Source organism: Vombatus ursinus, unplaced genomic scaffold (assembly GCF_900497805.2).
Source record: "Vombatus ursinus unplaced genomic scaffold, bare-nosed wombat genome assembly UNPS02015255.1, whole genome shotgun sequence".
In the NCBI taxonomy this organism is placed as follows: Eukaryota; Metazoa; Chordata; class Mammalia; order Diprotodontia; family Vombatidae; genus Vombatus; species Vombatus ursinus.
The window spans coordinates 23928328-23955417 of NW_020955033.1; the positions used below are offsets into that span (position 1 = coordinate 23928328).

Consider the following 27090-nt stretch of genomic DNA (forward strand, 5'->3'; position numbering starts at 1 on the left):
ACCATGGGAACCATCTCATCCCTTTTCTATGTGACATCTGTCTTCCTCCAAGAGGGTTCCCATCCCCCTCTGATCCAATGCTACGTTCTCCATCTCTTTGATGGGTCACTCAGTATAATGGCACCATAAGGATCCTGCCTCTCTCTCGGGGTCCACCTTTCACCACAGAGGCCTACCCCTTAGCCTATCCCACTTTCTACCTTCTTCCTGAGGCTGCTTGATGGGACTGGAACAATTCTCATTCAACAATATAATCCTCTATTGTTTATAGGATAAAATATGAACTCCTTAACTTGGCACTCAAAGTCAACCACATTCTTGTTCACTTCTACTCTTCTGGCCTCATTCTGAATGATTTCCTCTTATACAGGCCATGCTGCATGCAGGATGGAGTGCTAGCCTCGGAGTCAGAGAGACCTAAGTTTGAGTCTCACCAGACACTACTCAACAAACATGTATTAACCACCTACTATGTTCCAGGCCTTAGGATACAAAGCCCTTAGGATACAAAGGCAAAAAAAAAAACAAAAATGAAAAAGCCAGTCTCCAAACTCAAAGAGCTCACAGTCTAATGGGGCAGAAAACAGGTTAAAAAAAAAAAACTACATACAAACAAGATACAGGCAGGGCAAATTCAGGATAATCAACAGCTGTGTGACTCTGGGGAAATCACATACCTTTCTGAACCTCATTTTCCTCACCCTTCCTATCATTTTTCCTCCATCAGTAAAATGGGGATAATAATAGCAAGTCTCTCCCAGCATTACTGTATCAAATGAGTAAATACATACAAAGGACTTTCTGAACCTGAAAGGGCTTTATGAAGGCAGGCTATGAAGACTGTTATTATCATAGCTGTCATTATTATTACAGCACCTGCCTCACACACAGTTGTTGTGAAGAGCAAATGGGGTGATAAGAGCCTTGTAAACCCTGAAGAGCTATCAAACTGATATTATTTTACAAGGTTAGTTTGACAAGTTTTATTCTTAATAGAACTCTACTGGCTCTCAGTGATCACTGTGTTCTTTTTAAAATCCACAGGAAGTCTACTTAGCAATCTATTCTAGGATTTTGCAAGGTATCAACATATAAGGTTTACCAGTCTGTACGTTTATTCCAACTTCCTGAGAACTGGAACAGGACTGGCCTATCTCTTTTTTTTTTTTCTGCCGCAGCTTCTATTCTCTATGGTTTCTTGAAGATTATAATGGCCTTCAGATCCAATCTGTGAGGTTTGTTTGTTTTTCCACACACTGTGGGATAGGATTCAGCTGGGTCTAGATATATAAACTCATTAGCATCAAGATTCTGTCAGAACCAGGGCTTGGTTGAGCCAAGGAGGAATGAGCCGGACCAGGGATGCCTGGGACCGAGTCTCGACAGAACTACAAGGATAGTGGTAGGAGATGCAATCCAACTGGATCCAACAAACATTTATTAAGCATGTACTAGGTGCCCGGCACCGTAAGTTCCCTCTATGCCCCCAGAATTATCTTTTTTTTCCCAGTTTATTCCATGGATTATTTATTTTATCCTAAGAACGCTTCATTCTATTTAATAAAGGAGAATCTTCTTAACAATTAGAATTGTTAATGAGGTCTGCCTTCCTCCAAACTGGCACGGGCTGTCTTAGGGGGTATGATTAGATTCTGCCATCATTGGAAGTCTTCAAGCAGAGGTGGGATGACTGAATTTTAATAACAAGGAACACTTACACAGCTCTCTAGATAAATTACTTACTTAAATCTCTAGAGATAAATTAGCACTTCGTTTTAGCTCCCCTTGGAAGTTGCCAGGGACATTGCCGGTTTCACACTTGCTCATATGGTTCCTAGGCCGGGTTGGCTGCTCATACACCTGCTCTGATAACGCTCCACCAATCAGAATATCCTACTGGCCAGCGAGACAGAGACTACCCTGCATATTCCTGCTGCCAAACAGTGTCTAGGAAGGAACCCGGTAGTCTGGGTAGCTGCTTCGCAAAATCATCATCGTGATGAAATTTATTTTCTGAAAAAAAGGTTTCAGTGTTTTTGTAGCTCATATGTATGTTTTATAGTTTAACAGGTTTTACTTGACAGGCATGTAAATTTGAACAAATTTTGGGCAACAGTTTTTCAAACCACATATGGAAGATTTTGATTCAATAACTGAGATTCTCTACAGAAGGAAGGAAAACAAACAAACAAAAACTCCTAACTATAAAAAATAGAGAATGAATATATTAGAATCAAGCAGTGGGGTTAACCAGAAAAAGTGTTATTAGATGGGTAATCTGCAGGCCAGTATTATAGTCCTAACTCTACCCTAACTGCCTTGTGACCTTGGATTAGTCACTTGACCTTTGTGGGCCTTAGTTTCTCTCCTCTCCAAATGAGGACAATGACTTAAGATGACCTTCTAGCCAAAAAAATTCTATGACTCCCAATCTTCCTGAGGAAAACAAATATCAATTCAACAAAACCCAAAGAAATGTGAACCACAGATATCAGTTACACAATATTTAAAAAAACTAAAACTGTTATGTTTGTCATATTAATGTACACACTAGAAATAAATGTGACTGAACAGTCTATAAAAATAATTGAAAGGAAGGTTTTATTTTGTTAATGTAAAACCATAGCAGTACCTACAAAAATCATACTATTTTTCTACGAATAGCTTCAAGTGTGAATTCTGAGAAAATAAGTCTTAAAAGAACTGTAATCTTTAGTGCTACAAAGCCAGAATCCAACTTTTTATTATATGCTATATTTTATAACACCAAATGACAGCATTTCTAGGGTTTAGTCACTCTGTGAGTCTGACTAAAAGACTTTTTGGCTATTTATATATATATTTTTTATGCTGAAGGGAAGAGTGTCAGTGGAGACCATATGGTCTATTGTAAATCAAAGAGAGATCAAACAAAATAGTTATTTGCAACAGACTGACTCCCTGGAACTGCTTTCTACACTGAAGTCAAGCTTGCCCCCTTTTAAGTGGGACACTTAAAGAGAGAGACCCAGATCTAGGCTGCAGACTAGCTTGAGAGAAGCTTTTCTTAAGAATTAGGGAATCAGAGAATCTTAGTGATACAAGATGACCTTAAAAGGTCAGATCTTCCAGTCCCCTGCCTTTTCCTCGGATTAAAGGAGAGAATCAGGTCTGTTCATTATTGACTCCAATGAGGACTCAGATTTACTGGTCTTGAAAGCAACTTATCACAATTTTGTTATAATAGTAATTTTCATCTCACATTTTCTCAACAAGCTTTGTAGGAGATGACATGACCCAAAATTTCTGCATACATAAGAACTGGAACCAGGGCAGGAAAAGAAATCTTGTAGCAAGGGCTGGGATTCCTCTGAAAAGTCCAGGGACTAAAGCCAACATACAGATCAGATGTCTGTCTAAGGGCTATTTGCTTGGTGGGGGTTTCAAAGGTGGAAAAAAAATTAACTACTGTTTTTTTTATTCAAACAAGGATTTCTAAATAAAACAAAACAACAATAGTTGAGTCTTAGTAAAAATGCAGGTTGTTGATCCAAATGCCTGCCAAGTTTCTGATACAGATAGGGCCCTTTGTTTAATAGGAATTGGTTTTTAGAATTTCTGGCCTCCTGGGGGCTTTTTGTTTTTCTTGGATAGGCTGGGCAGACTCTCTTTTTTTCTTAAAGGGGAGGGCTTCACATTGGTAAGTCCTGGCAACTGAAATGCTGCCCTTCTTCATCACCTCCCCAGGTCAGGCCGGGCCAGGCTAGACCACACCACCCCTATCTTGTCCAAACAGGAAAGCGGGCCTGGAGGCTTTTGTTTGTGTAGTACCTGCCGTTCCTGGTATCATGCTGCTTCATGTTCTTGATAAAATGAACCTTCTTAAAGTTCTTTGGTCTGGGTGAACCTGACAGGGTCCGACATCTGAAAAATAAAGCAATTTAAAAAAAAGACAGTTAGTTCCTTGCTCGACAGCTGGGCGGTCATTATACAAAGACAGGAAGGAAAGACCAGACAAATGATTTGAGTCACCCTAAAACAGGAGTCAGAGTAGGAATAATGAAGTCAATGAGTTCAGGCGCAAGAAGGCTTTCTTTTTAAAAAAAAAAAATTCTAACATCCCTAACAGAGGCATGGGCAGTACATTTCATTCAGGTAGGTGTATACCCAGGAAATTTTATTTTTTTAAAGGCAAACATTTATTGACTGGTCAATCATAAATGATATTTTTTTCATCAAACTGAAAAAATAAAAATTAAATTTAAAAAGAGCAATTAAATTTGACTTTTAAAAATGAGTTTAAGACACAGAATAACAATTTTAGTGATGAGATGTGCAGAGGCACCTCTGACACACGCACACCTATGCTCTCTAATAATTCAGTTCTAGCAAGATGTGCAAGTTAAAAACTATGGGATAGCTTTGCAGTCTCCTAAAAAGTTTCTGAAGTGCTCCAAAAGACTGGTGATTTCAACGGTACAGGTAGTCCTGTCATCCATACAGATGGCATCCCCTCCATTTCTCAGCAGATGGCCTTTGTGAATTGTAGTGGCCAAAAAAGAAAAAAAAAAAGATCATCTGGTGGATAACTGCCTATGATGAGCCTCTCAACATAGCTAGGCTAGTTCTGGGATGACAGCCAGTCCATCTCAAGGCTGCTGCTCAAAACCTTTCCAGCTGAGATGGGCATGAGACCTGTCAGACCAACATATCAGGCATAGCTTTCAAAAACTCCGCAGGCTTCAAGGCAGTGGAGGAAAGCTTTAGGGGAAGGAATAAAGGATTGGTGAGAAGAACAATCCTGTGCCTACATAGTCAAGAGGAAGTAGAGAGCTGAAGTACTCAATAAACTCCAGTGGTTCCCGTTTGTCTCTGTGGTTCAGTTATTTTTGGTTGTGTCCATCTCTTCGTGACCCCATTTGGGGTTTTCTTGGCAAAGATACTGGAGTGGTTTTTCCATTTCCTTCTCCAGTTCATTTTACAGATGAGGAAACTAAGGCCAACATACTTGCCCAGGATCACACAGCTAGTAAGTGTCTGAGGCCAGATTTGAACTCAGGTCTTCCTTACTCCAAACCCTGCTCTCTATACACTTTGCCACCTAGATGCACCCCCCACTTGCCTCTACGACAAGAAATAAACCCCTCTCTAGTTTTTAAAGCCCCTGACAACCTGCTGCTAACCCCTCTTCCTCTGTAGCGCTCTGACATCTAGCAATATCTAACAGTATCTGATATATCTACAATATCTAGCAATATCTGATATCTAACAGGCCTTCTCTCTCTGTTCCTCAGACAGAATACTCAACCTCTCATTTCTGGGCCACTGAACTGGCCGTCTCCCTTGCCTGTAATTCCTTCCTCCTCACAGAATCCCTCTCTCGCTTGGAGACACAGTTTAAGGACCACCTTCTTTCCTGACTTCCTTCAACTGCTAGAGCCCTTCCTCCCTTGGGTTTAACTACATTGCATCTGTATTTAACCCCTTTATTCTGCACATCCATATAGATGTACTTGCTTCTCTCTTAGAAGGTAAGGTCTTTGAAGGTAGGACTATTTACTCTGTCTTTTTATCCCTTGCACAGTGCCTAATACACAACAGGATCATGATAAATGCTCGCTGACTGAATTATTCATTCAGCGCATTTGTAGTACATAGACAGACTGGACGGTCCAGATGAAATCCAAACTGCCTAATACTGTTTTCTCACATAACAGTAACCTCTATTACTCTCCAAACTCTGCCCATTACTGGGTATACCAGACAGCATCACTGTGACTAGACGAGTGAAAGGCTGTCCACGTGGAAGAAAGATTAAACTGGTTTGGTTTGGCTCCAGAAGGAAGAGTCAGGAGCACAGGAATGGCAGCCACTTGTCCAGAGTGGCAGATTTTGGCTTGAGGAGGAGGAAAAACTAAGAATGAAATGAACATACACGTGAAACGGACTACCTGCCTGAGAAAGTAATTAACTCTCCAGCTCAAGGCCATTGGAGATTCTCAAGCAAAGGGTCAGTGCTTCTCATGCTAGAGGAAGGCTTCTTTGCCCAAGCTGGAACTGGCCAAGTCCCTTCCCAACTCTCAGATTGAGGGACTTAGGTTTAAATCCCATTTCTGATAACTACTGCCGATGTGATCTTGGAGAAGCCCCTTTCCCTCCCCCGGCCTTGGCGTCCTCATCTAGATGTTAAGAAAGATGGACTGCATCTATGATTTCATGAGTAAAAATCAGACACATGGCAGAAAATGCTTCCATGGAATAAATCTTGTTTTTCTGAAGTATGTTACATCCCTCCCATCTAGCATGTGACATCTCTGCCCTAAGAGCATCTTATTTCTATGATCCTGTGGTCAAATTTCTTCTAATGCCACCCGGCATGTTTGACATGACAAAATTACCCCCAAAAGCTAACAACGCCGTAAAAGAATGAGCTGTCTACCCTTTCCTTGTGGAATGGTGCTGTGAGTTTGCACTTTTGGTTTACGTTGCTGGAGTATTTTCTTTAGAAGGGTACTGAACATTTCTGAACACGTGCCTTAAGGGGTCAGTCCCGTCTTCAGGACTGAGTTAAGTGATGGTTGGTTTTTGGTTTTTTTTTTGTTTTTGGAGGGGAGTGGGGGCGGACTCTAGTAATATTAATATGCCTTGAAAAACAGAAGTGAATTCACTAAGATAGCTCCATGGCCAAGTGAACGGAGTTTTGGACCTGGAATCAGAAAGAATTCCAAAAGAAAAAGAAAGGTAGGATTTAAATAAATCCTACCTCATTAGGTTCGACCCTGAGTAAGTATTTAACTTCTCTGGGTCTCTCTTTCCTCATGTATAAAACAAGGGGAGGGGGGCTGGGCTTGATGAGTTCTAAAGTCCCCCCTTCAGTCCTAAATCTGTGACCCTGTGAGATGTGACAGGAGTGAACCTAACTAAAAATTTTTATTAGAATTATTATTTTATACTACCCACATCCAAAGAAAGAACTATGGAGTCTGAATGCAGATTGATGTATACTATTTTCACTTTTTTTGTTTTGTTTTTTCTTTCTCTTGGTTTTCCCTTTTGATATGATGCTTCTTTCACAACATGATTAATATGGAAATATGTTTAATGTAATTGTACATGTATAGCCTATATCAGATTGCCTGCTGTCTTGGGGAGGGGGAGAGGAAGGAGAAAAAAGTTTGGAACTCAAAATCTTATAAAAGTAAATGTTGAAAACTTTCTTTACATGTAATTGGAAAAAACACTATTAAAAGCAAATTAAAAAAGAATTGTTATTTTAAAAAAACAGTGTTATTTGACATGATCAATCCAGTGCTTAGGGATTATATCCAAAAGAATCATTTAATCCCTAAGAACAAGGATGGATACTAAGAGTTATCAGGCCTAGAAGCTATGGAGTCATCCCCAACCTCTTCTACCCTTCCACAGTCTGGTTTATCAGCTAAGAGATTTTTTGAAATTATAAAGGAGCCAAAGACCTTCTAGAATCTCTGAGAGCACTGAAATTCCATACAGGACATCTGTCTTCTAAGACAGGGGCCAGAGAGTTGCTGACCTAACAGCAAAGGGAAAAGAAAGCTAGTGTAGAAGTCACCCCTACTCTGCATCTTTCCCGTCCCCCTCCCCCAATGTACACAGGGTCAACTCTATACACACACCGAGGATAGCACCAGGGCTCTTGTGAGCCAGTCCTGGAGCACAGGTAGTGGTGGAGAGGTTAGGAGAGACTGCTGTGCATCTCTGCCACTGCTCTCTGCAGATACCAAAGTGGGGTGAAAAGAGTCTTATGATTGCGGTCAGAACACCCACTTCCTAATCCTGGACCAGGCTTCTTACTCTGTGACTTTGGCCATGGAATTCTAATCCTATAGCCTATAGAAGCTATAGTTTTCCTCACCTCTAAAATGAAGGAGTGATAGAAGATGACCAATTAGATCCCTGAGGTAGCCAGGGGGTGCAGTGGCCCTGAGTTAGGGAGGCCTGGGTTCAAATCTAGCCTCAATGAGTTATTAGTTATGTGATCCTAGGCAAATCACTTAGCAGCTGTCTGTCTCAGTTTCCCCAGTTGTAAAATAGAGATGATAATAGCACCTACCCTCCCAGAGTTGTTGTGAGAATCAACTAAGGTAACATCTGTAAAGTGCTTATCTTTGCACAGTAGTAGCACATAGAAGGAACTTAATAAAGGCTTGTTTCCTGCCTTCCTTTATTCCTTCATTCCTTCTTTCTTTTCCTTCTTTCATTTTCTTTTTTCCTTTCCTTTTTTTCTACCTTCCTTCCCACTTCTTTTTTCCCTCTGCTCTTCTTTCATTTTCCTTTTCTTCTTTTTCCATCTCTTCCCTTTTCTTTCTCCCTTCCTTCTTTTTCTTCCTTCCTTTTCCTTTCTTTCCTTCTTTCTTTTTCTTCCTTTCTTTTCTTTCTTTCTTCTTTCCTCCCTTTCTCCCAACCCTAAACCTGATGACCTTAACTCTCTGGGACACTAAAGCACAGTATCACTTGGACTGAGTGAGGCCTCCAAACACTCCAAACACATACTCCAAATAAAGAGAGACTTTAAAACACCTTAGGGAGCACTGTCAAACTATTCCATGAAACCTACACAAACATGCTCAAGTTGCAATTCAATTCAACAAACATTTATTAAGTACCTAATGTCTACAGAGCACTGTGCTAAGTAGGTGCTAAAGGAAATTTTAGAAAAATATTAAAGACACAGTCTTCACTGAGTTCATTGAGTTTTAGGGGGATAAAAATCACAGGATTTGAAATTAGAAGACAGCCTAATAGATCATCTAATTCAATCACTGCATTTTAGAGATGAAGAAACTGAGGGCCAGAAAAGAAAAATTCATTGTTCAGGTTAGTGAGCAGTAGGGCTGGAACTCAAACCCAGGTCTTCTGATTCCAAATTTAGGGCTTTTTCAGCTACATTATTCATGTCTCCCTCACACACACACAAAAAAAACCATAATGAAAAACTGCATCAATGCCAAAAAGCAGTATAAAGAAAATGCCGTATGAGGGCTGACAGAGGAAAGGTCAGGATGATTGTGGGAAGAATCAGGGAAGGCTTCCTGGAGAAGGGGGCATTTGCATGGAAATTCAGTATTCTGGGGCTTGAGAGGACAGCAGGAGAGAAGGAAAAGGACTCTAGGTAGAAGGAACAGGACAGGGGGTGTATTGTAGGGTGGACCATGGACTAGAATACCAGATACATGGATTGGAGTAGTATTGAAAATTATAGAGTGTACAGATTATGGAAGGCCTTGAATGCCATGATAAAGAATTTGAACTTGACTTGAAAAGGCAATAGGGAGTCATGGAAGGGTTTAGAGGTGTGTTCCTAAGTAGAGTTAAGTTTAGGAGTTTCTGTGAAATTATTCTAAGTTTTCATGAAGATAATATTTTTAAATCTAGGCATCTGTCTTTTCTTATCTCCAAATTATACTCATCTTCTCCTTGTGATGATACATTCATTTCTAAATACCACTGAAGTTCCTGGGAGGAAGAGAATACTGAAAGTGCTACTCTCTGCTGTCTATTCCTTTTACAGTAATCTGCATCAGTGGTGTCAAACTCAAATAGAAAAGGATCCTTGTAGGCTGCATATTGACTTAGAAAACCACAAATTAACATTACCTAGGTTGTATTGTATTTTTATTTGGTTAACATTTCCCAAATACTTTTTAATCTGGTTTGGGCTGCATTTGAGAATCTTTCAGTTTCTGAATTTGGTGCCTCTGGTCTATATGATCTTAATGAAGAATTCCAGAAAAAGGGAAAAAATGTCATTATACTCTCCCCTCCCCCATGTTCTCTCAAATTTTTTCAAGCTGTGAGCAAAAAAAAAAAAATTATGATTCATGGATAAGGAACTCTGAATGTGGTCAGGCTATGAAACTGTAAGGGGGGGAGAGAAGAAAAAAATTTACAGGATAACTTTAACTTTAGTATATATTTAAAAGGAATAGCAAGTTGCACATAATACATTTGCAGTTTCATGTGCAATAATATTTTTTATTATACTATGTTATGGAAATGCTTGTTTTATTCTGTAAATTAAAAATTAAATTAAAACTTTTTAAAAAAGGAAGAATGTGACCTAGAAAACCAGTCCTTAATCTGAGAGCCAGCTCTTGTCCCTGGCCCTTTGGCCCTGTCCACCACACCCCAGGCACTGAGGCTCTCTGTGTTCCAATGGAAGTGCCCATCCCATGATCTCTCTGCCTACTACGCTTGCCCTTTACACCTTAGGACTTCATGAGTCCAGCTCCTCCCTGGTTCCTGCCCCTTGTGCAAGGGGTGGGGAAGTACCTCTGGGAGGAAAAAGTGAGGTTGAAGGCAATGAAGTCAAACTTTTGCCTCCTTTCTGCTCCCCCCTCCTCCAACCCTATATCATCATCTGTGTTTGGAGAGGTAGCTGTATGTGGAGCTATTTTGCGTCCTGTGGCCCTGCAATTATTATTATTTTTAAAATTTTATTTATATCATTTGTTTTTATATCATCATAGTTTTCCCCCATATCTCTCCCCCTCCTTTTCCCCAGAGAGCCATCCCATTTAACAAATAGTACTTTTTAAGACAAAAGAAAAGAAAAACAAGAGGAAAAAATCAGTAAACCAGCAATACTCTGAAAAAGTCTGAAAAGATGTACAATATGCCACATCTGTGTACGTCTCATCTCTTCCAAGAGGTGGGTGGGGTGGTGTCCTCTCATATCTCTTCTTTCAATCCTTCTTTGATCTGTATGATTTTGCAACATTGACTATTATTATTATTATTATTTTTGTAGGAGACTCTCCCTCCCCGCTTGCCATCTTCCTTAGATGGGAACAAAGATCACAGATTGTACTACCTAAACATTTGTATGAATGTTGTATGACCACAAATGGTGTGTGTGTATATACAGTCATATGCTGTGGTGTATATATACACACATGTACATACATATAATACATATAAATGTATATGATAAGTAATATATGCATATGTGGCAGGGAGTATATCTATTATATACACATACATATTTTCTATTATACACATACACACACACACACACGGGTATGACCTAAACTACTTTTTCTCATTTTGGCTCTGCTGTTTTAACTAGGTGAGAATACAATTCAATCAATCAAAAGACCTTAGACTAAAGCGTGAAAAATATTGACCCAAGGAGGCCTTGTCAGTTACAATGGGTCTGGAGGATGCTGGACTTTCCTTCTTCCCATCAGGGTCTTCAATAGTGTTCCTGGAGTTGTGGCAACATTGTCTACATAAAGAACCAAGAACAAACAGGACACAGATCCACCATCCTTACAGGAAACTTTGAGTATATTATGAATGGGAGAAAAGGGCCTCCAGCAATTAGGAGGGGTGTGTTACCCCTTTCCTATATGGGCCTTCTAAGCGTGAGCCCACTTTTCCCTGGATCCCACATTTGTGGGACAGTGTATCACAGATTTTTTTTAAGGGGAGAAACTGGATGACTACATTTATTTTCAAGTGACAATCTTGTTGAGGGTAGAGAAAGAGAAAGCATACTGGAGAAGCTTCAGCCTGTGGCATTAGAGAATCACCCCTACCCCTCGGAGGTGATGAGGAGATACAAAGCCGGCCTATCTCTGGGAACCCAACTTGGTGAAGGAGGCAGATCCTTCCAAACTGGAAAAAAGCTTTTGGTAGGGGTCATGGTGATGGATTTTTAATTGCTATCAGAGGACCAGAGCAGCCAAGTCTGGAAAGGTTCATCACCAGATCTCCTGCCAAGTGATGAATTTGTCAGCCACAGTCACACAAAAGACCCTCTAACTATTAAGGTACAGAGGAGCGGCAACGCCCTTTGGTGAAAGGCATATCTGGATACATCCGGAAACTGATCACCGGGTGGTCCACGGTTTTGGTCATAGCATGAAACCATTTACTAAGATGTAGAGGTATCTGTAATAGTCGAGGGAAATCTCATACTGATGAAATCATTAATTCTTTAAAAGAATTTTAAGTTACTTTTTAGAAATCATTAATTCTTAAAATACGGAAGCATCCCCAGCTTCCTTCAAGACTCTGTTCAAATCCCACCTTCTGCAAATGGTCTCAGTTCCCCGATGGCTAGAGACATCCCTCTGAGATTTACACTGAATATAAATTATACATTTATGCTGTATACTTATGCTCTCCCATTCATACTGTATATCTTTTTGATGTGCCTAGTTGTTTGCACGTTGTCTCCTCCACTAGAATGTGAACTCCTGCATGTCAGGGCCTTTGATTTTTGCCTTTTTTTACACCCCTGGCTCTCAGCACAATACCTGGCACACAGTAAGCACTTAATAAATGCTTGCTGACTATTTCAGTAACACCTTCTTCCTCCCTTTCTCATGTTTCCCTAAAAAGGGGATATAAATTACAGGTCATTGGCCACACACAAGGACAGGTGTTATTTTTATTACCATTTGTCACATGTATATGTATATGACATTATCACTGAGTGTATATTTATATACTTCTCTCCCTGACTCTACATATATGGAGGGAAACGAGGAGAGAGACAGAGAGACAGGAACAGAAAGTCAATGCAATGGGGTTCTGATACATGCCCAGCTCCCATCAGAAGGGATAAGGTAACCTCTTTACATGGAGGATGCTAGGGGGTTTGCCTTCAGGAGAATTGTGATGATATATTAAAGGGAGTGCCCCAAAGAAACTATGGAGCATGAGTAGACATGCTGCAACTGGTCTGAGTTGGCTTATTGTTGTTCAGTCGTGTCTGACTCTTTATGACCCCATGTGGGGTATTCTTGGCAAAGATACTGGTATGGTTTGCAATTTCCTTCTTCAGCTCATTTTACAGATGAGGAAACTGGGGCAAACAAGGTTAAGTGACTTGTCCAGGGTGACCCAGCTAGTAAGTGTCTAAGGCCAGATTTGAACTCAGGCCTTCTTCACTCCATTCTATCCACTGCACCACCTAGCTGCCTCTTTGGGGTTGACCACAGAGGCATTTAAAAGACCTTAGTTGGCTTCCAACTCTTCTTTTCTCCTTCGTTCACGGTGTCCAGTAGGAGACTAAACAGTATGGGTAAAGTCCTTAGAGACTTCTTCTTTGACGCCATATGGCCCCTGAGAAACGAGCCTTGGACTTGTTTTTTTCATTTGTCCTTTCCCCTTCTAGTTGAAGGGAGTGGGGGTTTCTGACCTTGGCCGGGAGAGTGAACAACAGGAATCTGGGAGCTGGCAGCCAGGCCTGGGTGTCTAGCCAGTGCCATATCCAGCTCTGATATACCAAGGAGCAAGGGACAACTTTTGGGAACCCAGCCTAATAACGGTTGAAACAAAGTGGATTTATCTGGCAGTGCTAGTGCCTTGCTATGGGAGTCTGGCAAGACCAAGGCTATGTAGAGATTGAGTTACGGTTTGAATCTACTATGCCAAAAGTATTGAAGGTAATTGTGACTCATTTCTTCCTGCTGCATCTTCTAAGTAAATATTTCTTTGTAAAAGCTAATCAGATGTTAAGTGGAACTGGTGTGCTAATCAGTGTCCCCTCACAAGGAGGGTAACACAGCCAGTAGGGGTTCGAGTTATTGCAGTAGTAAAGAAACATGTACCAACCCCTTAAAGTTATTCCCTGGAGCCGTGAGAGACGGTTGCAGTTGGCCTGGCCCCAAGGCAATGAGGCCAAAGCATGCTATACATAGGTAGAGCTAGAAATGGACCTTTGCAATATGAAGATTCCAGGATGATAAAGATAAGGCTGGAGAGGACCTTAGAGGTCATCATCTAGTCCAGTAGTGTCAAACTCAAAATAAACACCCCTGTTGGTGCACACTGCCTTAGAAAACCACAAATTAACGTGATCTGTGTTGTGCTGTTCAGGCAGCTAAGTGGGGCAGCGAATAGAGAGCAGGATCTGGAGTCAGGAAGAAGATATCTCCCTGAGTCCAAATCTAGCCCCAGATACTTACTAGCTGTGTGACCCTGGGCAAGTCACTTAACCCTGTCTGCCTCAGTTTCCTCATCTGTAAAAATGAGCTGGAGAAGGTAATGGCAAACCACTTCACAGCATTTTTGCCAAGAAAACCCCAAAAGGGGTCACAAAGTGTCAGACATGACTGAACGAGACATGTCTTAGAGAGTTGTTGGGGCAACTAAGAGGTGTGGACAAAAAAATGCTGAAAAGGCATATGTAAATCTAAAAATGACTGAACAACAATGTTGTACTGCATTTTTATTTATTATGGTAAACCTTTCTCAATTACATTTTAATCTGGTTTGGGCCTCACTCAGGTGTTTTGCTGCTCCTTGCCTGCTACATATCTGATACCTGTGATCTAGTCCACTCCCTGAGGAAAGTGAGGATAAAATGAGGCCGCGATCACAAAATTAATAAGCAGCAGATCTAAGACTCAAACCGAGGTCCTAAGACACCAAATCCAGTGATCTTTCACATATACCACACTGCCTCCTTCTAACTTTTTCAATTTATAGCTGCAAAAACAGAGACTATGAACATTTAGGATCAGAAGTAACCTTCCTGGAGGGGCCAGAAATAAAATTCGGACCTCTTGATTTCCAGTCTAGGACTCTTTATACTATCCTTTAGTATTTCCCAGCTGACTGGCTATTAGCATTAAAAATGACAGAAATAACATTTAGAAAAACACTGAAAAAAACCATAGTGTTCACCAAACACTTCGGTGATTTAAATTCTCATACTGTAACAAGTAAATCAAGCTAACAGAAGTGTGTTTAGGGATAGACTAGAACTCTTGTCCTACGGACACATTATGCCATGCTGGCTCTCATGTGTAGTTGTCACAAACGGGATTATATCACTACATATTACAATATTATCAATATATATGATGTTATAATATGCCCCTTCAAGGATAAACTCATCACTTTTAATCTTATCACCACGCTGCTAACTCAAGCCCAGATTGATGTCACCTCCCTCAGCCTCCTGTCTCCTTTGATTGGAGGGTGGAGGGTGGAATACCAAACTCTTCCCAAAGCCTTCCTTTATAGAAGGGCAGAAATTGGATTTCCAGCTCACTCCACTTTGCATCTGCACATTTCCCTGGTTTTGACTCCACAGAACAAGCTTTTGGAAGGCTTTGCTTTTGGAAGGAACTGCTTTCATAGTATGCACTTAATAAGCATTTATTTAATTGAATTATATATTATATTATTATATAACATAATATGATATAATAATATAATATAACCTTATATAATAATATGATTACTATATTATAATTATATATTATATAAAATAAGAGATATATACTATTTAAACCTTTACCACTCGGTCAAAGTTCTAGAATTCTTAAAATACTTTTCTAAAACTTTTATGACTTTCAAAAAAAATGTTAAGTCCCTATGACTCTGTTTGGAGTCAAGAATACCTGGCTTCAAATTTGGACTTGGCTATTTGTTAGCTATATGTCCATGGGCCTTATATATATGTGTTTTATATACACACACACACACACACACACACACACATATACACACGTATACACACACACACACACACACAGAGCTTATAGCGATATATCTAGGCCTTAGCTTCCTCAATTTGTAAGAGGAAGGAACTAGACTCACTGACCTCAAAGGTTATTTCCCAGCTCTCCGATCTATCACCCTATGATAAAGTGTCCAGTGCTGTGTTTATGACAGTTCAGGGTGTACTACAGCCATGTGTCTGTTATGGTAGATGAGGCAGCTCTAGGGAGAAGGAGTTCCATCAGCTCCTTCCCACCCTTAATCCAGCTCCTTCCCACTCTTAATCCCTTCTCTTCTCTCCCCTGTAATTCTACCTAATTAGTTTAGCTTCCCTCTTCCCCAACACACACACACACACACACACACACACACACACACACACACACACACAGAGTTGCCTGGATCTCTAGATCCAGGCTCCGGGCAAGCTTGTTATGGCCAAAGTAGCCTCCACAGGCCTACCTCTATACAAAAAATTACTCTGGAATTTAGGTCTGTGAGCCAATGGGATATGGTAAGTTGGGTGACCATGGTTTCGACATGCCCAGTCTACTTAGGGTTAATTGTCATAGGCCAGGAGGTTCTAGCAATTTGAGAGAAACTAGGTAGTCCAGATTCCCAAGCACACAGGGTGACATTTCCAGAAGAATACTGATGAAATCAGAATGTACAGGGTATCTGGTCCCTGTTCTCTTGCATATTTCTACAGATGGTATCCCTTCCCATGAAGCTAGAACAGGTTGCCACCCTTGGCAAACAAACACTTAGAAGGAATACTTACTTAATGGAGATGGAGGAGATGGATCAGAAGCCCCTTAGGCCGTTCCCCCTCCACACACCTCCCCCCTCCCCCAGACCCTCTGGCAAAGGCACCAGTTTCTTTCTACCCTCTCGCAGAAGCACCAGTTTCTTTCTACCCTCTGGTAAAACCAGAAGTAGGGCAGAGGGCCACAAATGGCGGTGAGGCCAGCAGGAGCAGAAGACACGGAGACAGCAATTCGTTTAACAGCTGCTGCTGCTGGCAACACCCAGACACACTCAGAAGCCTCAGAAAGCTGGGGCTGCTGTGTTCTCAGGCTTCTTGGGCTATCTCCCTGGATGCTTCCTGGAGATCCGCACTTCCATTCTGATCAAATCAGGACCTGAACTGCGGGGTGGCCCTTTATCAAAGAACTATTGATGGAAATGTTCCCTTCTGAGTGAAGCATCAGAAAAGAAAAATGTATCCAAGAGGAATGCAAGAAGGGAAAAGGATGAAAGAAGAGCTTTTGCTTCTGGATGACCAGGGGGACGCCATTATTTCCTTGCTAATATCTAAATCTGTAAGCTTTCAAATAAGCATACTGTTTGTTTGTTTAAAAAAAATTTTCAAAGGAGATCACTAGGGATTTGGAGAAATGCTTCAAGGGAATTATGGTGTTAGCAACCATCACCAAGGAAACTAGAATTCTGGTTAGCCCAGGTTACGGCAGGTTAAGTGATGGATGAGCAAACTTTAAAGGTACTGACTTTAAACTGGAAGCTTCTCTCTTAAAAATAAACACTGCAAGCAATCTACAATTAAATTAGGAATGAATTAAATTAAAACTAATTTAAAGACAGATCAGCTATTCCTTGTTAGCACTGATTATATGATGCACTTAATTATACAAAAGGTTTTTAATAGTTCCCTTACAGTCATTAGAGAAACGTAACAAGTAAAAAAAAAAAATATGGTTTGGCCAATATTCTCCCACCCCCACAGTTCCCAAAGCAGCTCCGGGCCTGAAGTGTTTGAGTTATTAGTGCATACCATTTTCTGAGGGAGTGTTGGAGGGGGAAAAAAGGACATTTTGGCAAAGGATAAGCTTCTTAAAATTGTACAAGTTCTAATGTTTTTCTGCCATTTTTGTTTTTGCCTCCTATCTTGAAGTGGACAATTAAAAATGCATAGTGGATATCAAGCAGTCCTTGAAGTCGAGGAACATCAGCTGTGTGACACTGAGCAAGTGTCTGAACCTCTCAGTTCTCTAGGCAGCTCTAACACTATGTTGCAGCGAAGGTGCCAGCTTGCACTGGTAGACAGAGTTTCCCTACCTGGGAGTTCCCTATACCAGTGATATTATAAGACCAGTCCTTACATCTAACTAAAAATAGATATAAAATTTAAAACGTATTATACATATTTTATGAAATATATTTTGCTATTAAATAGCATATCATAATAGTATATTATAAAACAGTAGATATTATATTCAATATTACTAAAATATATTAAACACTGTATGTAACATAATAAAAATATATTAAGTATTGTCATATAATATAAAATATAATTTAATGTTGTCCCATAATATACATTTTATATAACATATATCACACAATATAATAGTACATATTTGTAATATGTATGTTGCAGAGTACTATAAATTATATTTAATATGTAACATATTATGAAATTATAATTTAACATTATACATCATACAATATTATGAAATATCATACATTAAGTAATATTTAGTAATATAATCAATATTAAAACAGACAGCACATGTTTTATTTACCATCCCTATCTGTGAAAGGAAATGCTCCACTTTTATTCCACCTAACCACACTATCACAGGCCTCATAAAGTAGAGGAGAGAGGTCTGGATGCATACAAAGAGGATGCTCTAAAAGATCACTAGGTAGAAACAGCAGAGTCACAGGGAAATCTCCTTATTTTGCCTCTGCCCTCTCTAGTCAGAGTTCCCTAGGGAGCTGAAGAGTAATTATCAAGTTCCATAGGATTTTAGGCAAAATTACCTCAAAGTCAGACCTCGTCATAGACACGCGCTCATGCACACGCACGCGCGCGTGCACACACACACACACACACACACCTTACACCTAGATACCAACCACAGAAGTTGAACATGAGCTGCAGTCTCAAGAAAGGTGTCACATACAAAATCTGGCACTCAAGGATCCATGGTAAGAAGCTGACAAATGGGTGCCAGGATGCAGGTCTACGTAGAACTGGCTCTTTTTGCATGGTTAGGGCTGGGAATAAAAGGGGAACTCAAGCCTGGCACTGAACATGTCAACCAGACATTCATGGTTGACCCCTTTGACCCCCTCCCTCACCTCGATTTAACTTTGTCTGCTCCCACTGTGGATTTAGTGGAAGACTCTCTCTAAAACCAAGGTTCCAGCGGAGAAATACTTTAGGGTCAGGGAGGTGAGTTTGTCCTGGCCTGTATACTGAATTTTGTTGTTGTTTTTGTCAGTTCCATCTTAATATTTGTGCTGTTGAGTCCCCTAGAACTGTGACTTTTTTGGTCCATTTTTATTTTACCCATTGTAGAGAGGCAAAAGTAGACTGATTCTGATTTTAGAGGAACTAGGTTCAAAGCTGAACTCTGCTACTTATTACTTGTGTCATCAAGTATATCACTCCACTTCTCTGGGCCTGTTTCCTCCTGGGTCAGATGGGAGTGGGGAGGCAGATTTTGATGGTACTAATGGTCCCTTCCCTTTCAGTTCTCCTAAGTGCTCTCAAAAATTGGGCAAAGCAGGGTAGGCCTTAAAATGCAGCTTCAGCCTATATGCCCACTGACCCATGTGGACTGATGCTGGTTCCCTAGTTTTATTCTGAATGTAGCTGTTGGTGCGAGCTCTGTAAATGGACTGGCAAAGCACAGAAAAAGCCTCCGGTTCCAGTACTGAACAGGTAATGACAGAGGAGTAACTGTGGCAAAGCCAAATATTATCATGCATCTTCAACGCCATTTAAAACCCCCAAGTTCACCTGCAGATGGTCTCAAAGGATACAAGAAAACCAACTTGAGGATTTATGAGGTATTTAGACTTCCTAAGTGGAAGCTGAATCTTTTGGCAATTAGGCTCTATTACAATCAGTGGAGAACACAAGATTTTATGAACAAGGTGATCTTTTCAGTCCACTATACCTGTGTGCTCGGATGAAGTGGTTTCTCAAGCAGCCTCCTAATTTTGAAGGGTAGCTCCAGGCTGGCATGGCGGAAAGAGATCAGGCTGGCTAAGAGTCAGGGCCAGTCTTGGCACTGTCAATGACTGCCTGAGTGACCCTGGGCAAGCTACTTCTCTCCTCTCCTTTGCCCTCACCACCTCTTCCTTGTCCTCTCCTGCCTGCCTTTGCTCTCCCCTCCTCTTCTTTCCCCTTCTCTTCCTTCCTCTCCCATACTTTCCCCCCTCTCCTTTTCTCTTCCCTCTCTCCCTTCCTCCCTCCCCTCTTCTCTCCCTGCCCCTCCCATCCTCTCATCCCTTGCCCACTCTTTCTCTTCCTTCTCCTCCTCTGCTCTTATCTCCCCTTCCCTTCCAGAGACACTGCCTGGAAAACAGCTGTACTGTATATGAACTTCATATTGGAGTGAGCTCTAAGTATTTGTCTCTCTATCCACATTGATGGCTAGCAGATTGTCGAAAGGTACAGAGGATAGAATACTGGACCTGGAGTCAGGAAGACCTGAGTTCAGATCTGGCCTCACACACAAATGAATCCAAAAAAAGTCAGTAACTTGCCTCAGTTTCCTCAACTGTAAAATGGGGATAAAAATAGCACCTACCTCCTAGGGTTACTATGATGATAAAATGAGATAATATTTTTAAAGTGCTTTGCAGACCTTAAAACACTATACAAATGTTAGTTGTTGTTACTTCTACTATTACAACTACTATTCTTACTATTGTACCTCTTTGGGTCCAAATAAGTACCCCCTGATCCCTCTTAGACACAGGCATCAGACACTTATTCTTACTGAGGGTTCCTGGGACTAGTCACCAAGTGACATTTCAACTATCTTAGTAGGAGATGCAGCGGCAGCCACGATGACTGCTCAAAATGAGGCCCAGGACAGCTAGCCTGCTCTACTGAGGCTGAGGCAAGACACTGGAGAATCCTATGCTCCCATTTATTTCCTTAAGTAGCTGCTTTCAAAAAAGAGCAAACAAGAAAGAAACCTCAAATTGAACAAAAAACAATCTGCAGGTGTTTCATAAATAATTAGAATTTAATTACTTTCCACTTTTTAATACACCCCTGAGTTGCAGGCTAAGCTTTTTCATAGTTCCCTAATTTGTACGGTTATTCTTCTGGTAAGTTTTTGAAAGCAAGAAGTCACATTTCACCATGAAGTTTTCATGCAAGTTAGCAATGTATGGAACAAAGACAAATTACCTCCGTAATGGAGCATTCTCTTCAATATCCTCCAAGGTCTCCAAAGAAGATCTCTGGGAGATCAGACGACGTCTATTCAGAGAGAAATGATTCAATGTTAAAATTTATACTAAAAAAGGATCTGACAGGAGTTATTTTAAAAATATTTTGCATTAGACAGATGATCTTGAGGTTCTAATACTGGACCTGACATCCTGTTTTACTGTATCTTGAGTATTTTATGGGATGACATGATATATTTTCCCCTACGATATTTATTTTTATGATAGGGCAGCCAGGTAGAGTGGTAGATAGCATGGTGGGTCTGGAATCAGGAAGACTCATCTTCCTGAATTCAAATCTAGCCTCAGACACTTACTAGCTTGGGACCTTGGGCAAGTCACTTAACCTTATCTGCCTCAGTTCCTCATTTGTAAAATGAACTGGAGAAGGGAATGGCAAACCACTCCAGTATCTTTGCCACGAAAACCCAAAATGGGGTCATGAAGAGTCAGACATGGCTGAATATGACTGAATAACTGTTTTTTATGATAACTGCGCAAGTCACTGAGACCCTTTGTCTTGATTTTACCAATAGCAGAATAGTAGCGATAAGAAATTTTCTCTAAGTACAAGATCCATGAGAATTCAATTTAAAATTTCTGTTAATTTTTTGTAATCAGTGCATCTTCATCCTTATTCTAATCTACTTCACTGTTCTGGAGGAAGAAGAAAAAAAACCTGACACCTATCCATAAAGCTAGACACTGTATGAGTCCTAGCTCTCTGTTGAGCACATAGGGAATATATTTAAGAGCTGTTCCTTTTAGGTTTGATAAAAACTGGGTGTAGGCACTGATTTAGTCATCAATTCCCTTTGCTGCTGCTTCTTTTTGGTAAGGCAATCAGGGTTAAGTGACTTGGTCACACAGCTAGTAAGTGTCAAGTGTCTGAGGTTGGATTTGAACTCAATTCCTCCTGACTCCAAGGCTGGTGCTCTAACCACTGCACCTCCTAGCTGTCCCAATTTCCTTGTTTCTTCAATCAGGGTCCCCATGACTGGGGAGTAACAACAGGTAGTTCTAAAGTAAAAAACTACAGAAATGCTTTGGGGTCATCAGAACATTGGGTTCTACAGGTCAAATCCACTCTCACAAGATCTAGTTCCCTTTTGTTATATTAGAAGCAGTTGACAACACCTAGCAGTTTTCACGTGAAATGACACCGTTGACCAAATGTCATAGTTTGACTAACAGAAAGCTGAAGGATTTTTTTAGTTGAAAAAGGCTATAATAAGTTTTGATCTATACAGATTGATATTACTATTTACCAACAAATATATAAAAAAATTTTTATCCCTCTACCCAATGTTTACCAAACAATCTCCAAAGAACATCTGTCCAAGATCTCTTCCTGCTCTTACTCTGTGATCCGAGGATCACAAGTCAGGTCAAAGGACCTACTTTCAGTTAACCCACACTATCAGCACGTTGTAATGGAAAAAGCATCAGATTTGGAAACAGAGGATCTAGGTTCAAATCTCAGCCCTGCCTTACTACCCACTACCCCTATGACCTCGGGAAGGCAACTCTGTTTCCTCACATGGAAAATGTAGGACTCGAATTAGATGACCGTTAAGATGTTTTCTTACTTCAAATCTGTGATCTTATGATCTTCAAATTTGAAATGAGGGAGTTGGTCAACATGACCCCTAAGCCCTCTCCCAATAAAGATATTTGCAATTAAGTGCCATGAAAGATTTAATTAAAGTTCCAAAGTGTTCTAGATTCTCAATGGCTAAACTTGAAACTTTAAGCAAAACTTTGCCAAACCCTTGAAAAAAAATTTTTAATTCTTTTTAAATACCTAGTACTAGTGTTGCCAAACAACACATTTTATGTTTTTTATATTTTGTTTTTTCTAATTATATGTAAAAACAATTTTTAAATTTCTAACTTCCAAATTCTCTTCCTTCCTTCCTCCCTCCCTCCCTTCCCTCTCCTTGAGAAGGCAAGCAATTTGATATAGATTATGCATGTGCAGTCATGAAAAACATATTTCCATATTAGCTACTATGTTGCAAAAGGAAACACAGACAAAAAACACCCCAAGAATAATAAAGAAAATTTTTTTTTAAAAAAAGTATGCTTTGATCTGTATTCAGCCTCTTATCAGTTTTTTCTCTGGAGGTGGACAGCGTTTTTCATCATAACCCCTTTGGAATTGTCTTGGATCACTGTATTGCTAAGAAGAGCTAAGTCATTCATAGTTGATCACTGTACAATACTGCTGTTATTGTGTACAATGCTCTCCTGGTTCTGTTTATTTCCCTTTGCTTCAGTTCATATAAGTCTTCCCAGGTTTTGGATAATTTTTTAAAAGATAGAACTACTGAATACTATAGGTCTTTTGACCTGTACAAAAAAAGGTTCTTTCATCTTTTCTGAACTCTGCTTTAAATATTCAAACTTACTGAGTAGTACCTGCAAAGGGTGTTTTCTGAGAATGGTCTCGATAATTAGGCTCCTTGGTGGGACCAGAGTAGGAGGAGAAATGCGGCTAGATATAATCTGAGTCACTGTAGAATTGTGAAGAAGAAACACCCACGCTGCCTGTTCACTATGGTACCCACTGGAGGAGAGTGACAACCGAAAATAATACAGTTGCCTACTAATCTAAGAAGATTCTTTTCTTTCTTAATTCTCTTCCTAGTTTTCTTAAAAGGGTCCAAAGGCCCTGTAGGAATGAGCCACACGACATCTCTTACTTCGATGCCTGCACCACTGGGGAATTCAGTGAAGAGAGTGCTAGGTCTGGAGTCAAGAAGACCTGAGTTCAAATGCGGCCCCAGAGACTTAACAGCTGGGTGACCCCGGGCAAATCACTTAACTTCTGTTTGCCTCAGTTTCCTCAACTATAAAATAGAGATAACAATAGCTCAAATGAGATATTTGTAAAGTACTTAGCACAGTGCCTGGTACATAGTAGGAATTATATAAATGCTAACTATAATAATAATAATTACTATTATTTTTGTTATTAAAGTTGCTCCAATGTCAATATGCTCCTGATTATGTCTCCAACTTTCCTTTCAAAATTTAATCTCCAAAGTCAAAGGCACGGACAGCTGAAAAAAGAGAAAGTGAGGGTAGTTATTCCTCTGACTCCCACTTTTTCCTCCCCCTACAAAACCTCTGGGGTTGTGCCCACAAAAACATCAGGACAAAGCAGGCACTGAAGGACAAGGAGTGAGAGACGGCAGCATCGGTGCTGCTGTCCCTACCGATGGCCCAGGTGCCGGATGCCCCAGTCAGGCCTGGGCCGTGCAGCTCCGCTCACTCCTGAAACGGGAGCAGCTCCCAGGGCTCATCAGCAGCTTTTACTAAAACAGGCATCAGAGCCACGAGGACGGCAGCAGGTTCCAGGGCACCCACTGACACAGGGCATGTACCCGCTGCTCTCTTGGCTCTGCCTCTTCTCCCAAGATGTGAATGGAGCTGTGGTTGACAGGCAGAGCCCAAAACAAATAGCAAGGAGAAGAAGCTCGCTCGGTCTGCTTGTCTGTCTGCCACCGAAGAACCACAGAATCTCAGTGGGGGAAGGGACCTCCGAGGTCAGCTGGTCCAAGCCACACCGGAACAAGAATCCTCTTTAGAACATCACTAAGCTGGGCGACGAGGCTGCCTCCTGGGGGAGAGAGTGGTGGGGTGGAGTGGAGTGGAGTGGAGTGGAGTGGAGTGGGCAGGAAGTTTGAGAAACACAGGCTGGGGGAACTCAGCTTCTTCCTGCGTGGGAATTATATAAAGCAAGTATGACCAACATATACATATGTATGTTATATACACATGTATATTATACACACATATGTATATGTGTATATACCTATGTTGGGCAGGGAGGAGGAGCAGTGGATAGGATGCTAGCCCTGGAGTCAGGAGAACCTGAGTTCAAATCTAGCCTCAGACACTTACTAGCTGTGTGACCCTGGGGAAGTCACGTAACCCCGTTTGCCTCAGTTTTCTCATCTATAAAATGGGCTGGAGAAAGAAATGGCAAACCACTCCAGCATCCTTGCCAAGAAAACCCCAAATGGAGTCACAAAGAGTTGGACACGACTTAAAATGACTGACCAACAATTCTATACACACACACATACTGTATACACACATATAGATGCATGTATATGTATATAACAGGCATATTTCTGTAAGTAGATATATGTATATGTATATATGCACATATACATACATATGCACACATATATACATGCATATATGGGATACTGCCTCTATGTGTATATAAACAGTAATTAAAACAGAAATAAAACCATGGTTCCTGTAACATGTGCACAAAATTACACCTATATCAGCTCATCAAGTTATGAAATGTGGTTGCTGACAAGTGGCTAGTACTACCTTATCTCTTTTTTTTTTTTTTTGGCTAAGCAATGGGGTTAAGTGGCTTGCCCAGGGTCACACAGCTAGTATGTGTCTGAGGTGGGATTTGAACTCAGGTCCTCCTGACTCCAGGGCTGGTGTTCTAACCACTGCACCACCTAGCTGCCCCAGTTCTACCTTATCTTACCAGCCTTATCTTACTCTCCCATCTCCATTCCATGTACTACTCCATAAACCAACTGGACTACTCAGGGCTCCCATACACATACCATGCTTTCCCATCTCTGTACCTTTGCTCACCATTGTTCTATATAATTCAAATATACAGAAATACCACATATTTCAGATATACAGAAATACTTAAATACCATCCTTCATAACTATCCATTGAAATCCTACTTATATTTCAAGACAGAATTTAACTGTCACCTCTCTCCTCTGACCTTCCTCAGGGATACATTTTTTTCCTCCTTGGACTCTGCAAGCACATTAATTCCACCTCTTATACACTTATATTCTATTTTGTGTTACAGTAACTTGGGGGTGGGTGTATGTGTTGCATTCCCACCTCCCCCACTAGACTGGAAACTTCCACTAAAGCAGGAACTGTATCTTAAGTCATTGTTATTATCTACCCCAATACTCAGCATGGTTCTTTGCACATACACTTACCATCTATTAAATCGAACTGAATTTCCTGAGAATAAGAATCCCTGAGAACTAGCCAAATTTAACCAAGATTAAAGTCCATATCCTTGTGGTATGAATAACAAAAGGAAAACAGTCCTAGGGTCACTGAGGTCTCCCCTAGTTCCTTAGCTATCCTACTCTGATTATGTGCCTATAGGACATACAACAATAGACCTGTACTATATTAGCACTCAGCCGTGAAGGTTGAGACTCCTTATAACCAGGAAGATGGGAAGCAGAGAAAAGAAAAGAAGGGAAAGGGGAGACAAAGAAGGAAAAAAGGAATTTCAGGCTGCAGACTATGGCTGATGCTAGACCATACATTCCAGGTAAATTAAAGTGTTGAGAACAAAGCTGATAGGAACTTAGGCCTTAAAACAGGGATGGGAAAGGAGAGAGGAAGGCCTGTCCTGAGGTCATTCTCCTGACTAATTCAGTACCTGGTTCATAGTCTTTCTCTTCATCCTAAGTCTTGCTCTTATCCTGGGGGCAGGGGGCTTCTTCAATAATCATGGCCATATTTTCTCAAACATGTTGGTCTCTCGATCATTCAGTCTCTTCAATTCTGATGAAAACTGCTTTACTCCATTCACCCCATACAAAGAGACAGTTACTGATAGTTATGTCCTTTCTTTTCATCTCTCCCTATTACTTAATATTACTCAGAGGCAACTAGCAAGTGCAGTGGAGAGAGTACTGGGACTGCAGTGTGGAAAACCTGAGTTCAAATCTTACCTGAGACCCTTACTAGCTGTGTGACCCTGGGTGAGTCACTTAATCTCTGTGTCTCAGTTTCCTCAATTGTGAAATGGGATAATCACAGCACCTACTTCCCAGGGTTGTTGTGAGGATCCAAGGAGATATTTTAGAAGTGTTCAGCACAGCGCCTGGGACATGTTATTGTTCAGGGATCTCCAGCTCTTTACCCCATGGACCATACGTGGTAACACTGTCCATGGAGTTTTCTTGGCAAAGATACTGGGATGGTTTGCCATTTTCCTCTCCAGTGAATTAAGGCAAACAGAGGATAAGTGACTTCCCCACGGTCACAAAGCCAGTAAAATCTGAGGCCAGATTTGAACTCTGGTCTTCCTGACTCCAGGCCTAGCATTCTATCCACTAAGCCATCTAGCTGCCTCTGCCTGGCACAGAATATGCCCTTAATAAATGTTTATTCCTTTCCTTCTTTGTATTTTTCTACCTATTCTTCTACCTCACCATGACCTCTACCACCCCAGCTTGTTATGCATCCTCTGGTTTCACTCCCTCTCCGTCCAAATCTTGACTCTACAGTCAACAAGTTTGATGTTACACTGTCTTCTACTCTTAGCCGACTGACTGTATCTTGCCAAACCCCATCCTAGATGA

The 27090-nt window shown here is 40.8% G+C and overlaps 1 protein-coding gene across 1 annotated transcript in view; it reads right to left on the reverse strand.

The window, feature by feature from the left end:
* Positions 1 to 27090, reverse strand: part of LOC114031908 (CDK5 and ABL1 enzyme substrate 1-like) — a 150449-nt gene that overhangs the window by 73420 nt on the left and 49939 nt on the right. Inside the window, exons 2-3 of the mRNA XM_027847109.1 lie at positions 20657 to 20728; positions 3811 to 3903 (exon numbers count right to left, since the gene is read on the reverse strand). Of these exons, the coding sequence (XP_027702910.1) occupies positions 3811 to 3903; positions 20657 to 20728 (165 nt within the window). The remainder of the gene's footprint in view (positions 1 to 3810; positions 3904 to 20656; positions 20729 to 27090) is intronic.